The 13,427-nt window shown below is 41.6% G+C and overlaps 1 protein-coding gene across 2 annotated transcripts in view; it reads left to right on the plus strand.

The window, feature by feature from the left end:
• Positions 1–10,824: 10,824 nt before the first annotated feature.
• LOC109905772 (Down syndrome cell adhesion molecule homolog) overlaps positions 10,825–13,427 on the plus strand; it is a 146,095-nt gene continuing 143,492 nt past the window's right edge. Inside the window, exon 1 of one of the 2 annotated variants that reach the window (XM_031790948.1) lies at positions 10,825–11,624. In XM_031790948.1, the coding sequence (XP_031646808.1) occupies positions 11,582–11,624 (43 nt within the window). In that variant the 5' untranslated portion in view covers positions 10,825–11,581. The remainder of the gene's footprint in view (positions 11,625–13,427) is intronic. The other variant, XM_020503342.2, reaches the window with a different exon arrangement.

Here is a 13,427-nt window from a genome sequence, read left to right on the forward strand (position 1 = left end):
GCTTGCCCCCTGGCTGTGTGCTGGTGATTGTGCTCTGAGAGGAGGAGATAAATAAACATAGAGGTGGGGAGGAAAGAGGGTCTTCATACATTTTTATGACCACATAGATAAGATCAGTTGTGTGCCATCGTTACTAGGCAACACTGCAACCCTGTGTTGGATTGAGTTGTGAAGCTGAGAAGTCAAATTCCACATTCTTATTGCCATCATGCTTCTGCATTTGTTAACAATCAGGCAGCTCACTGCTCCATGCATGGTCTGTGTCAAGACCGAGAGACTAGTTTAGACTTTGAGTGATTAAAGGCAAACACATTATTGATAAGAGAATATCAAAATGCTATTACACCATTGTTATAACACTATAATAACATTGTGTTGAAATGATCTAATGATCATGATGGGTTGAAAAGGGTTGTTCATTTAGGAGATGAAATGCATAATGATGATTTATTGATCTTTCACTTTTCCAGTGAGGAATGGGAGAGAGGGAGGCAAGGGGAATGCAGCTATAAGCACCAAATCAACAAACAGCCCCTTTTCGTCCTCTCTATCCTTTCCTCCCTCACTCCTTTCCTCCCTCTCTCCTCTCACTTTAGCCCCCTCTAGCCCCCTCAGTGCCCTAGTTTAGCACGTCAAGATTGGCTACAGATATGCTGCTCCGTGCCTTGGGGCTAGCCAATGGAAGGCCGTCAGTAGTTGCAGTAGTAGGGTGGGGCGTTGATGTTGTGAAGTGGTACTGGATTGCTCGGGGAGTAGAGGTAGGGGGGTGGATAACTGCTCTCTATGGATGAAGGGGAATGGGTGACAAGTCATAGAGGGAGAATGACAATGGAATGCATGTGTTTGTAAACATAATGTCACGCCTTGGTCTTAGGTTTTTGTGTTTTCGTTATATATTTTGGTCAGGCCAGGGTGTGACATGGGTTTGTGTGTTGTGTTTCGTATTGGGGTTTGTAGTATTTGGGATCGCAGCTGATTAGGGGTGTTGTATAGGCTTGGCTGCCTGAGGCGGTTCTCAATCAGCAGTCAGGTGATTCTCGTTGCCTCTGATTGGGAACCGTATTTAGGTAGCCTGAGTTTCGCTTTGTCTTTCGTGGGTGATTGTTCCTGTCTCTGTGTAGTGTTCACCAGATAGGCTGTATTAGGTTTCACGTTCCGTTTGTTGTTTTTGTATTTATTTAGTTATTTCATGTATCGTCACTTTTTCAATTAAAGACATGAGTAACCACCACGCTGCATTTCGGTCCGACTCTCCTTCAACAAACGAAGAACGCTGTTACACATAATACATAATTAGTATTAGTCCACCAGTGGGGATCATATTTCTACGTTCTATATTTGTGATTTGTTTACACAAAATACTTTTATATTGATCCTGCAATACTGTTTGCAATGGTTAACATGTTATTTTTCTCTTGACCAAAGAACATCACTGCTCATTTTTACATCTTGAGCACTCAGGCTCAAAAGCTCTCTCCTCACTTGGCGGTCCTCATGTAGACTGTGTTGATATTGAATGATTCAAGTGTTTATCTCCTCCGAGAGTGATATGGTTGATAACAGAACACCATCATGTGTTGTCTTTCACAACATTCTCCCTCAGCCAACTTAACTCTACACACTGTTATATTTGGAGCCACAGGCACAGTTTGTCACTTATCAGCATCATTGTTTTAGTCAACAAAGGGGATCATTTACTGGTGCTGTGGACAGTTCTATTCTGAGCTAATGGGTTGCATAGTGAGAGGGAACCTGATCCTCCTTTGGGTGACTTGGAAAAGGGCCGCCTGACATTTTTCTGATGATAGGTAAGTCTGTATTTTGTTATAAGAGACACCCGGCTTCAGAGAAGTTGTCAAAACAAGAATGCTGTCCTGGCAATTACACCTAACCCACCATCTGCAGTACAAGTGCCATGGAAAGGCCAGGGAAATTATGATGGGAGAGAGGGTGAAGTGGATGGGCAGACTGGATAAAGGCAGCAGGCAGGGCCATCATGGAGACAGGTCAAACAGTTCATTAGATCTCTCTCATTGTTTTGGATGGAAAAAGTGCAGACAGGAATAAAAATAAAGAAATAGGCCTTCACCATTATGTATTTTTACCAAAAATAGGAACATTTTGAAGTAACTTAAAATACTACAACAGTGTTTTAGTATATAGTACTGTTGCATGACCACAGTTTGTATTGGATATGATGACATAGAAGAAACATCAGCAGCACAAATATTCAACCCATTTTGTGAAAGCAATATGTGTATTTCTGGTGAGTGTGTGTTTATGGGGAGTCCTTCAATATAGAGATATTTCTTTTTAGTTCTGTTGTTGTCTGCCACGACCACACGGCAAGGGCAAGCCTGCATGCAGTAGCCCATTGGCCTCATTATCAGATGCCTTTTCCAGTATTTGAACAACTTGATGGGAGGTTAAATTACACCCCACCTACACCTAACCCCATGCCATATTCAAAATGTGATATAAGAAGTCCTTCCATTATGTGTGTATACAGTATATCTGAAATACATTTACACTGATAAACCTGCATTGGAGTGGCTACTGCTTTGCTGAAAACTAACCAACTATGCCTAGCCTTACTTCATTAACATCTAGTACATTGTGAACAGTCAGTGGTCCAATGATCTTGCTCTGGGAGTGTGAATGATGGTATTGTGTTTCACAATGTAAGTAAACCACAGAGATTTTACATCTATCACAGCATTGAAGTGATAAATGAAAGCACCTGCTCTCCATAAAGAATTTAGGGTTTCAGTAACATTTGATATATACTGTACGTATCACCTAATTACACAATTCCTCCATTGAGTGTGATATTTTAAAATACGATGGAGATGTACAGTACCTTCGGAAACTATTCAGACCTATCACGACTCAGGATATGAACCAGATGCAGACACAGGAGGCGGATAGTTCGTTTCTCCGAATATTTATTATTAACAAAGGGGCAGGCAAAGGTCAGGTCAGGCAGAGGTTCGTAATCCAAGGCAGAGTCAATTAGGGACAGAACGGCAGGCAGGCTTAGAAAACAAGAACTAGAGAACTGGAAAAACGGGAAGCACCCTGGTAAAACTGACAAAACAAGACAAACAGGCAACAGACAAACAGAAAACGCAGGTATAAGTACACAGGGGATAATGGGGGGAAATGGTAGGCAACTGGTGGTGGGTGGAAACAAGCACAAGACATGTGAAACAGATCTGGGTGTGACACAGAACCCTTGACCTTTTCCCCATTTTGTTACGTTAGCCTTATCCTAAAATTGATTTTACATTTTTTTTTATTTTTAAATCACACAACCACACAATACCCCATAATGACAAAGTTAAAATATATATATTTTTTAATTTTAGCAAATTCATGAAAAATAATAACAGTAATATCTATATTTACATAAGTCTTCAGACCCTTTGCTATGAGACTCGAAATTGAGCTCAGGTGCATCCGGTTTCCATTGATCATCCTTGAGATGTTTCTACAACTTGATTGGAGACCATCTGTGGTAAAATCAATTTATTGGACATGATTTGGAAAGGCAGACACATGTCTATATAAAGTCCCACAGTTGACAGTGCATGTCAGAGCAAAACCAAGCCATGAGGTTGAAGGAATTGTCCGCAGAGCTCTGAGACAGGATTGTGTTGAGGCACAGATCTGCAGAAGGGTACAAAAAAATATCTGCAGCATTGAAGATCCCCAAGAACACAGTGGCTCCATCATTCTTAAATGGACACATTTTATGGTAGAGTGGCCAGACTGAAGCCACTTCTCAGTAAAAGTTTGCCAAAAAGTACCTAAATGCAAAGGTCACGTCGAGGGCAGGCAGAGGTTCGTAATTCCAAGGCAGGCAGGCTTAGAAAACAAAAACTAGAGAACTGGAGGTTCTCTGGTCAGATGAAACCAAGATTGAACTATTTGGCCTGAATGCCATGCGTCACGTCTGGAGGAAACCTGGCACCATCCCTACAGTGAAGCATGGTGGTGGCAGCATCATGCTGTGGGGATGTTATTCAGTGGCAGGGACTGGTAAACTACTCAGGATTGAGGCAAAGATGAACGGAGCAAAGTACAGGGAGATCGTTGATGACAACCTGCTCCAGAGCACTCAGGACCACAGACTGGGGCGACGGTTCACCTTCCAACAGGACAACAACCCTAAGCACACAGCCAAGACAAAGCAGGAGTGGCTTCAGGACAAGTCTCTGAATGCCCTTGAGTGGCCCAGGCAGAGCCTGGACTTGAACCCAATCGAGCGTCTGGAGAGATCTGAAAATAGCTGTGCAGTGACGCTCCCCATTCAATCTGACAGAGCTTGAGAGGATCTGCAGAGAAGAATGGGAGAAACTCCCCAATACAGGTGTGAAAAGCTTGTAGAATCATACCCAAGACGACTCAAGTCTGTAATTGCTGCCAAAGGTGCTTCAACAATGAGTAAAGGGTCAAAATATTTCAGTTTTTATTTTTAAGAAAATTAGCAAAAATGTATAAAAAACTGTTTTTGCTTTGTCATTATGGGGTATTGTATGTATATTGATATGGGTAAAAAAAACTATTTGATCAATTTTAGAATAAGGACGTAATGTCACAAAATGTGGAAAAAGTCAAGGGGTCTGAATACTTTCTTGAAGCCCATAATGTAAAAGGGCACTTTTCCTCCTGCTGCCTACAGGTGTCGAATTTTAATTTGAGACAGTTTGCTACAGCAAACTGGTATTGTGTCATTTATATTTTATTTTAGATGTCCATCAACATAAACCTCCTGGATACAAAAATGTGGAAGTACCTTTATTATTTAGGCCTACCAGCTTTATAGGCAGATCACTGAAGGCTATTAGATCTCCATTGATGCTATCTGGTATATTTATATTTGCCACCAAACACACAGAAACCAAGTGTGAAGGAGGAGCATAATGATGATATGAAAATATTGTGGAAGGTCACCTACTGTACTTCCTCTGAAAGAGATCCTTAACCTTGGACAACTATTTTACATGATTTTATTCTTAGCTATTTATTCTCCCGTGTTTACCTTTTACACAACGTGAATATCAACAACAAGAAGTGCAGATGTCATCACTGGACTTCGCTATGCACTTTGCTAAATGGTGGCTATAAAGAACTATGAGAGACTCACTTGAAGTTACCTTAGACCACAAAGATTAGAGAATGTGTCATTTGTGAGATTCACAAGGAAATGTCGTTCTGTAGAAAGGGCTTACATGATATTTCTGGCCACTTCCCTTCCTGTTCCTGCCAAGAGAAGGTGGTTGAAAGGAGACATACTTCTGACAGATGGGGGATTGGTGCCTTCATAGAGGTTGACCTGGAAATGAATCCTGTCGGTGACAGGAGAACAACGATGCATTGTTATTACACCCTTATTATTTATGTAATAACATAAGTATTAAACAAATATCTCACTTGTGGGGACACATTATGTTTGAGATGTAACTTTAACTAAATAATCCCTACACTATCAAAGGGGCACATTCAACTGCAGTATTTCATGTCCAAACGATGAAGCATCTCCAGTTTTTTTTATAAGGATCTCTATAATTGGCTTGATTACAGATATCATTAACATGCTCAAATTAAAAACAAAACGTTTTGTTTCTTGTTTAGTCTTTTAGTTAGCATGGAGCTGAATGGCTTACAGTGTATTCATACCCCTTAATTTATTGCACATTTTGTGTAAATCTGAATTCTAAATGGATTAAATATATATTTTTCTCTCACCCATCTTCACACAATACGCCATAACAACTAAGTGAAAACATGTTTTTAGAAATGTTTGCAAATTTATTGAAAATGTAATACAGAAATATCTCATTTACAGTTGAAGTCAGAAGGTTACATTCACCTTAGCCAAATACATTTGAACTCAGTTTTTCACAATTCCTTACATTTAATCCTAGTAAAAATTCCCTGTCTTTGGTCAGTTAGGATTACCACTTTATTTTAAGAATGTGAAATGTCAGAATAATAGTAGAGAGAATGATTTATTTCAGCTTTTATTTATTTCATCACATTCCCAGACGTTTACATACACTCAATTACTGTTTGGTAGCATTGCCTTTAAATTGTTTAAAGGCCATGGTGTTTATACTTGCAGCTAGCACTGCGATGCAGTGCCTTAGATCACTGCGCCACCCAGGAGGCAATGGGAGATTTTCAATGGGATTCAAGTCTGGACTTTGGCTGGACCACTCAAGGACTCACATTCTTGTTCTGAAGCCATTCCATCGTTGCTTTGGCTGTATGCTTGGGGTCATTGTCCTGTTGGAATGTAAATCTGAAGCAGGTTCTCATCAAGGGTTTTCCAGTATTTGGCTCCATTTCATTGTTTTGGCCTCATCAGACAACATACTGAGTGGGAAGCTCCATATTTTTTCAATTTCACAATGGAAACTTTCAACACTAGACAACTCTTCTCCAGATTTATGCCTCATCACAATTCTATCTCAGATATCTAAGGACAGTGCCTTGGACTTCAGGGTATAGTTTCTGCTCTGTGGGACCTTGTATAGACCAGTCTGTTTCTTTCTAACCATGTCCAAACATTTGAATTGGCCACAAGGGTACTCAAATCAAGTTTTTTTTTAGTTAATGAACCTTTATTTAACTAGGCAAGTCAGTTAAGTACAAATTCTTATTTACAATGACGGCCTACCCCGGCCAAACCCGGACAACACTGGGCCAATTGCGCACCGTCCTATAGGCCGGATGTGATGGAGCCTGGATTCGGGGTACTGCAGTGACGCCTCTTGCACTGAGATGCAGTGTTTTAGACCACTGCGCCACTCGGGAGCCAGAGTGGATCATCATTGTAGTGACATCTCAATGATGATCAAAGGAAATTGGATGCACATGAGCTCCATTTGGATTGTCATAGCAAAGGAGAGTGAATACTTATGTAAATGAGAGATTTCTGTATTTTATTTTCAATAAATTAGCAAATATTTCTAAAAACATGTTTTCACTTTGTCATTATCGGGTATTGTGTGATAACAAAAATCTATTTTGAATTCAGGCTGTAATACAACAAAATGTGGAATAAGTCAAGGGGTATGAATACTTTCTGAAGGTACTGTTATGTCCAACGCACCATAATATTTCCATGCGATCAGACCCCTCCTCTGCTCTGTCCCTCCCCTGTCTGAACTATGTAGCAGAAAAAAACAACTATTGCTAGCTTAATAACCAATATCATTAACAGGTTCAAAATAAAGTCTGTTTTTAGTTGTTGGCATGCCGCTGGATGCTTTAATTATAACGCACCATAATTCCATGTCCATCCCCCTCACCTGGGAGGATACAGAGCAGTCATGGCAGGCCCATTGGACAGACCTGATTGATAATGAGATGTAGCTGGACAAGACGAGCCCCTCAGGTGGTCTTCTAACAGGATTGCTTCCCATCATCTGTAGGGCGCATCCACAGGCCATCTCTGCCTCGGACATCCCAACAATGAGCACCAGTAAACAGCCAAAACCACTGCACAGCCAGCCTCACAAAGCTACAGTCCCCTGTCTTGGGGCTGGGTCCATTGTGCTTCTACAAATGCACGAGCTTACAAACCCATGCAAATAGTTCCATACTAGAGCAGACCATTCTAAATCCAATGTAAGTGGTTTGCAGGCAGTGTTTGTTGACCCACTGGCCTGACTCCTCTTCCTGTCCGTCCCTGACCTCACATTATTGGAGTGCTCATGATAAAAATACACTACATGACCAAAAGTATGTGGCCACCTGCTTGTCGAACATCTCATTACAAAATCATGGGCATTCATTTGGAGTTGGTCCCCCTTTGCTGCTATAACAACCTCAACTCTTCTGAGAAGGCCTTCCACTAGATAGAACATTGGAACATTGCTGCGGGGACTTGCTTCCATTCAGCCACAAGAGCATTAGTGAGGTCGGGCACGGATGTTGGGCGATTAGGTCTGGCTCACAGTCGGTATTCCAATTCATCCCAAAGGTGTTCGATGGGGTTGAGGCCAGGGCTCTGTGCAGGCCAGGCAAGTTCTTCCACACCGATCTTGACAAACCATTTCTGTATGGACTTTTCTTTGTGCACAAGGCCATTGTCATGTTGAAACAGGAAAGGGCCTTCCCTAAACTGTTGCCAAAAAGTTAGAAGCACAGAATAATCTAAAACAGGGCTGCCCAACCCTCTTCCTGGAGATTTACTGTCCTGTAGGTTTTCAGTCCAACCCTAATTTAGCTTATCTGATTCAGCTAGTTAAGGCCTTGTTGAGCAGCTAATTAGTAGAATCAGGTGTGTTAAATTAGGGTTGGACTGAAAACCCACAGGACGGTAGATCTCCAGGAAGAGGGTTGGGCAGCCCTGGTCTACTGTAGCCCGAACCATGAAAAACCGCCCCAGACCATTATCCCTCCTTCACCAAACTTTACAGTTGGCACTATACGTTGGGGCAGGTAGCGTTCTCCTTGAATTCGCCAAACTGCATCCTATGACGGTGCCACGTTGAAAGTCACTGAGCTCTTCAGTAAGGCCATTCTACTGCCATTGTTTCACTATGGAGACTGCATGGCTGTGTGCTCGATTTTATACACCCGTCAGCAACGGGTGTTGGCGAAATAGCTGAATCCACTCATTTGAAGGGGTGTCCATATACTTTTGTATATGTAGTATAAATAGTATACCAAATTAAATGAACGCTAGACCATTTCAATTTGAATAAATCTCTTCTTGCGTCTGGAGAACTGTCCAGTGTAAGTAGCTTTTACCGAACAAAAGGAATGCTGTTGACGAGAGATGCTGGAACAGAGTGTTGAGAGAGAAAGACTGCGAGAGAGAACGTGCTGAGAACCAGGAAGAGGACACGTCCTCCTACAGCAACGTCCTCCTCACCAAGTTGAGAGACAGAGATAAAAACAACCAACAGAAAATCTCATCCTTTAAAATCGCTGATTTCAAGTAAATTATTCAGCAACTAATAACATAGCCTCCTCACCATAACGTATCACCCTCATGGTTATTTTCAGTAGTTAGAATTTTATTAGGATCCCCATTAGCTTGCAAAAGCAGCATCTACTCTTCCTGGGGTCCACATGAAACAGAACATAATACCGAACTATGATGCACAAAACAGCTCAAGGACAGTGGTACATACAGTTAATTTATCAGTCTATATGCCTGGAGAGGGATAGGGGCCAGTCCTGGATGTGTGACTGCAGACAGAGGATGCTGATTTATCAGTCTATATGCCTGGAGAGGGATAGGGGCCAGTCCTGGATGTGTGACTGCAGACAGAGGATGCTGATTTATCAGTCTATATGCCTGGAGAGGGATAGGGGCCAGTCCTGGATGTGTGACTGCAGACAGAGGATGCTGATTTATCAGTCTATATGCCTGGAGAGGGATAGGGGCCAGTCCTGGATGTGTGACTGCAGACAGAGGATGCTGATTTATCAGTCTATATGCCTGGAGAGGGATAGGTGCCAGTCCTGGATGTGTGACTGCAGACAGAGGATGCTGATTTATCAGTCTATATGCCTGGAGAGGGCTAGGGGCCAGTCCTGGATGTGTGACTGCAGACAGAGGATGCTGATTTATCAGTCTATATGCCTGGAGAGGGATAGGGGCCAGTCCTGGATGTGTGACTGCAGACAGAGGATGCTGATTTATCAGTCTATATGCCTGGAGAGGGATAGGGGCCAGTCCTGGATGTGTGACTGCAGACAGAGGATGCTGATTTATCAGTCTATATGCCTGGAGAGGGATAGGGGCCAGTCCTGGATGTGTGACTGCAGACAGAGGATGCTGATTTATCAGTCTATATGCCTGGAGAGGGATAGGGGCCAGTCCTGGATGTGTGACTGCAGACAGAGGATGCTGATTTATCAGTCTATATGCCTGGAGAGGGATAGGGGCCAGTCCTGGATGTGTGACTGCAGACAGAGGATGCTGATTTATCAGTCTATATGCCTGGAGAGGGATAGGGGCCAGTCCTGGATGTGTGACTGCAGACAGAGGATGCTGATTTATCAGTCTATATGCCTGGAGAGGGATAGGTGCCAGTCCTGGATGTGTGACTGCAGACAGAGGATGCTGACAGACAGGTCCTCTGTTTGCAGTGAATGGCCTCTTGTGCAGGTCTGATGATTTTAGAAGCTTATCAGACAGGATCTGCTCCTGGGCAGAGGCTGGGCAGGGAAAGGACCAGAGGCAGGTCAATGTTAAATGCACCAAATCCAGCTAGAATTCACAATCAAAACAATAGCATAATACTTGCTGATGTTAGAACATCATTTAGTATTCAATTCTATTTCAACACAATGCCAAAATGTAATGCCAACCCGAAATATAGTAAAAAAATAAAGAACAAATTACTTTTAAAAATGTGTTTCAATAAGATATCATTACATATTTGACATGCATTTCACCGACCTAATGGTAGATTTGAGTGTATGATTAATTTCAAATCAATTTATAAAATGATTTCCCACAAAATATATTCTAAAAAAACTCAAGGGCTCTTTGCATCAATAACATTTTGAAGGCATAGTCCACTGTCCCTCTCCTGTATAAAAAAAATACGTGTATCGTCATGTTCCTATTGTGCCTTTAATAAAAGTACCACTTATTTACTTACGCACGCACTTTGTGTGCCTGTATAACACCGTGCGTAAAATGTTATCCTTGTTAACCGGCTCTTCAGGTGCGCCTTCTTTAACTGCAAATGTACCCTCCCTGCTGTACATGCTCTCACCTAGCGCCTAGGAGGACTGGCTGGCGCCTCTGCTCCTTTAAGGCAATGAGGAATTAAAGTGGCTGCAGAGGCAGGGGAGAGGGTTACGAGGCAGCGAGGGTTACCGCATGGACCAACGCGATTAAAAGGGCAGTGGGAAGATGCGCGTGCTTGCCTCTTGCTGGACGGAGAGAGGTGGTGATGATGGTCTGACTTCAGCTCATCCGGATTGGGTTTTCATTCTTATTGAACTGACCATTTACTCTTTATTTTAAGTTATTTTATTTGTCACGTTTTGTTTCCCAACCTGCTTCTATTTTTCAGTTTTCGATTTAAGATGCGTTTTTTGGATTCCACATTGTTATTGTTTAGGTGTCCCGGTTTTAACACCCAGACATTTTTTTGAGGACCTATCGTTGCCCGCGTGCCACCACCCTGACTCAGCATCACACCTGGACTGCAGGCGAACACTGTATCCCCCTCGAGCATCCCTTTGAAGAGCAGGGGAAGTAGCAAGGCACGGAGGACCAGAGTAGAGCTGCGCAGAGTCGGATCACAGCTTTAACCAAGACAATCAGAGATACACATACTATATCCTCCAAGTGTAAAGAGGGGTCGGAAAGGGGAGAGGAAGAGTAGGCTACGAGAGTACCAGGGAGGGAGTTGTAGAGAAACAAGGAGGAGACGGTGAAAACATTCAGATCAGCAGAGAGTTGGACTGGTTACTAGAAGCTAGTAGCAAATGTTTAACATTACACCTGCCACAGAACATAATTATAGGAAAGCAGCGGTCAAAGAGTGCGGAGGAAGACGAGAAAACATAGCTTTGGGGGATTTGAACGGAGCGGGGCATGTGGATATTTGCAGTTATCTTTTTCCAGAGCATCTTAAATGGTAAGTTTAATTTTCACATTTGAATGTTAGTTATGTCAGTAATTCAGTGAGTAAAGCAAAGTAGATTAGGGGGTTGGAGGTCACCTGTGTTACACATGATAACATTGTATGGTTGCCAACAGTGCTAGGGAGAGAGGAACGGGAGTGAAATGTGCTTTAATCTGTTTTACCTATAAAGCACATCATTGGTTAGTATTTGATAGAATCACATATATTATGTTTTTAAGCAGTTAGGGGATTTCTTATGATGCCTTCATTATTCAATTGCGTATTTCATTGCTTGCTGAGGAAATAAATTGATGTTGCCTTGCCTTGTTCTTGAGGTTTGATAAAGTAGACGTGACCTCAAGGTTTAAACCTTAATTGTTGTCAGTTACATTTACTACATCGAATGTAACCCATATTTTCATGTCTGGATGTATATACCGGTAGGCTATGATTTCAGTCCGAAGTAGCAAGGGCCTCAATAATGAGTGACGTATTTTATATACTGGACATTTGGTTTAACCCCCTTCCCCTCCCCCATCCAATGTATTTATTTAGAGTTGTATATTTTAAAATTCAATGTAGGGTATTCAGATTCGAAAGGATATTAGAGACATGTAAAATCTGATAATGTAGCCTATCATTTTATGTGAATTCAATTGATTCATTTAAGTCTATCCTTAGAGATTTATGATATTAGATTAAAATACTACATTGATTTTGAATACATGCATGCAAGTTTTCATTAAACAATGCAATGCATTTCTAGCCATTGCACAGGGGTGTAGACAAATGAAGACATGTAAATTAACAATAATGGTGTATCAATGAGAGAGAAAAAATGTAAGCCACCAGGACCTGATAATGTTGAAAAATGGCTTACCAGAAAAGGGACCCCTGTAGACACTGCAAACACATGTTTTATTTCTTATTGAGATAATGCTGGTAAATAGATTTGAAAGAGCTTGCAGGCCATATATCATGTAACAGAAATAAAAAAACAATGATATTATAGAATATTACACACAGAATTATTCTGTCTCCTTTCATGTGATCAATTCATATTGATTTGCAATCTCCAAAGATTTTCTTAATGCATTCAGTTAAAAGGTGTGTGTGTGTGTGTATATTTGTGTAGTGTGTGTGTGCTTTCATAAATCTGTGAATTTGCAATGTGAAGCTGATCGGGGAGAAGAGTAAATTGATACAATTTATTACTTACACAGGATCAAATAAACCATTATTTATTGGATATAATCTCTTCCCCAGGAAGGGAGTTATGACAAGGCTGGGTGTGTACGGAAAGGGGTAGAAAATATATCTTCTTACAAAATGTAAAAGCTGACAAGATGGGGGTGTTGCAGATATTGTAAGTTAACAGGGTAGAACCTCTGGTTGTGGTTATGTCGTAGAGGGTCGCTGAATTTACCGCATCAGGCAAAAAGGGGGCATTGGAGGTTTGGGATTAACCCATTGTAGCACATCGAGGGACGTTAATTTTATACCAACGCAGATATGACAAGTTGAACCCAACCCACTTGGCAAGAAAATCAATGGTTAATTTCTAGTTCCTTGTTTCACTCCACTCTCCCTCCCTCCCCAAAAAATCCCCAAACTTAAATGATAGATATTTGACTATCATCCCCTTTTCCTTGTAATGCAATTCTCAGTCAGCTGCTTATTGACATCTATGTTAGGCTATTCCATCTCTACTCCACATAAAATGTTATCTCCCTCACTCACACTGGCTTCTGTGGAAACTCATAAAAGAACAATAAGCATTCGTTGTTAAGCATAATAATTGTGCTGTGACATTAG

Source organism: Oncorhynchus kisutch, linkage group LG15, assembly GCF_002021735.2.
Source record: "Oncorhynchus kisutch isolate 150728-3 linkage group LG15, Okis_V2, whole genome shotgun sequence".
Lineage (NCBI taxonomy): Eukaryota > Metazoa > Chordata > Actinopteri > Salmoniformes > Salmonidae > Oncorhynchus > Oncorhynchus kisutch.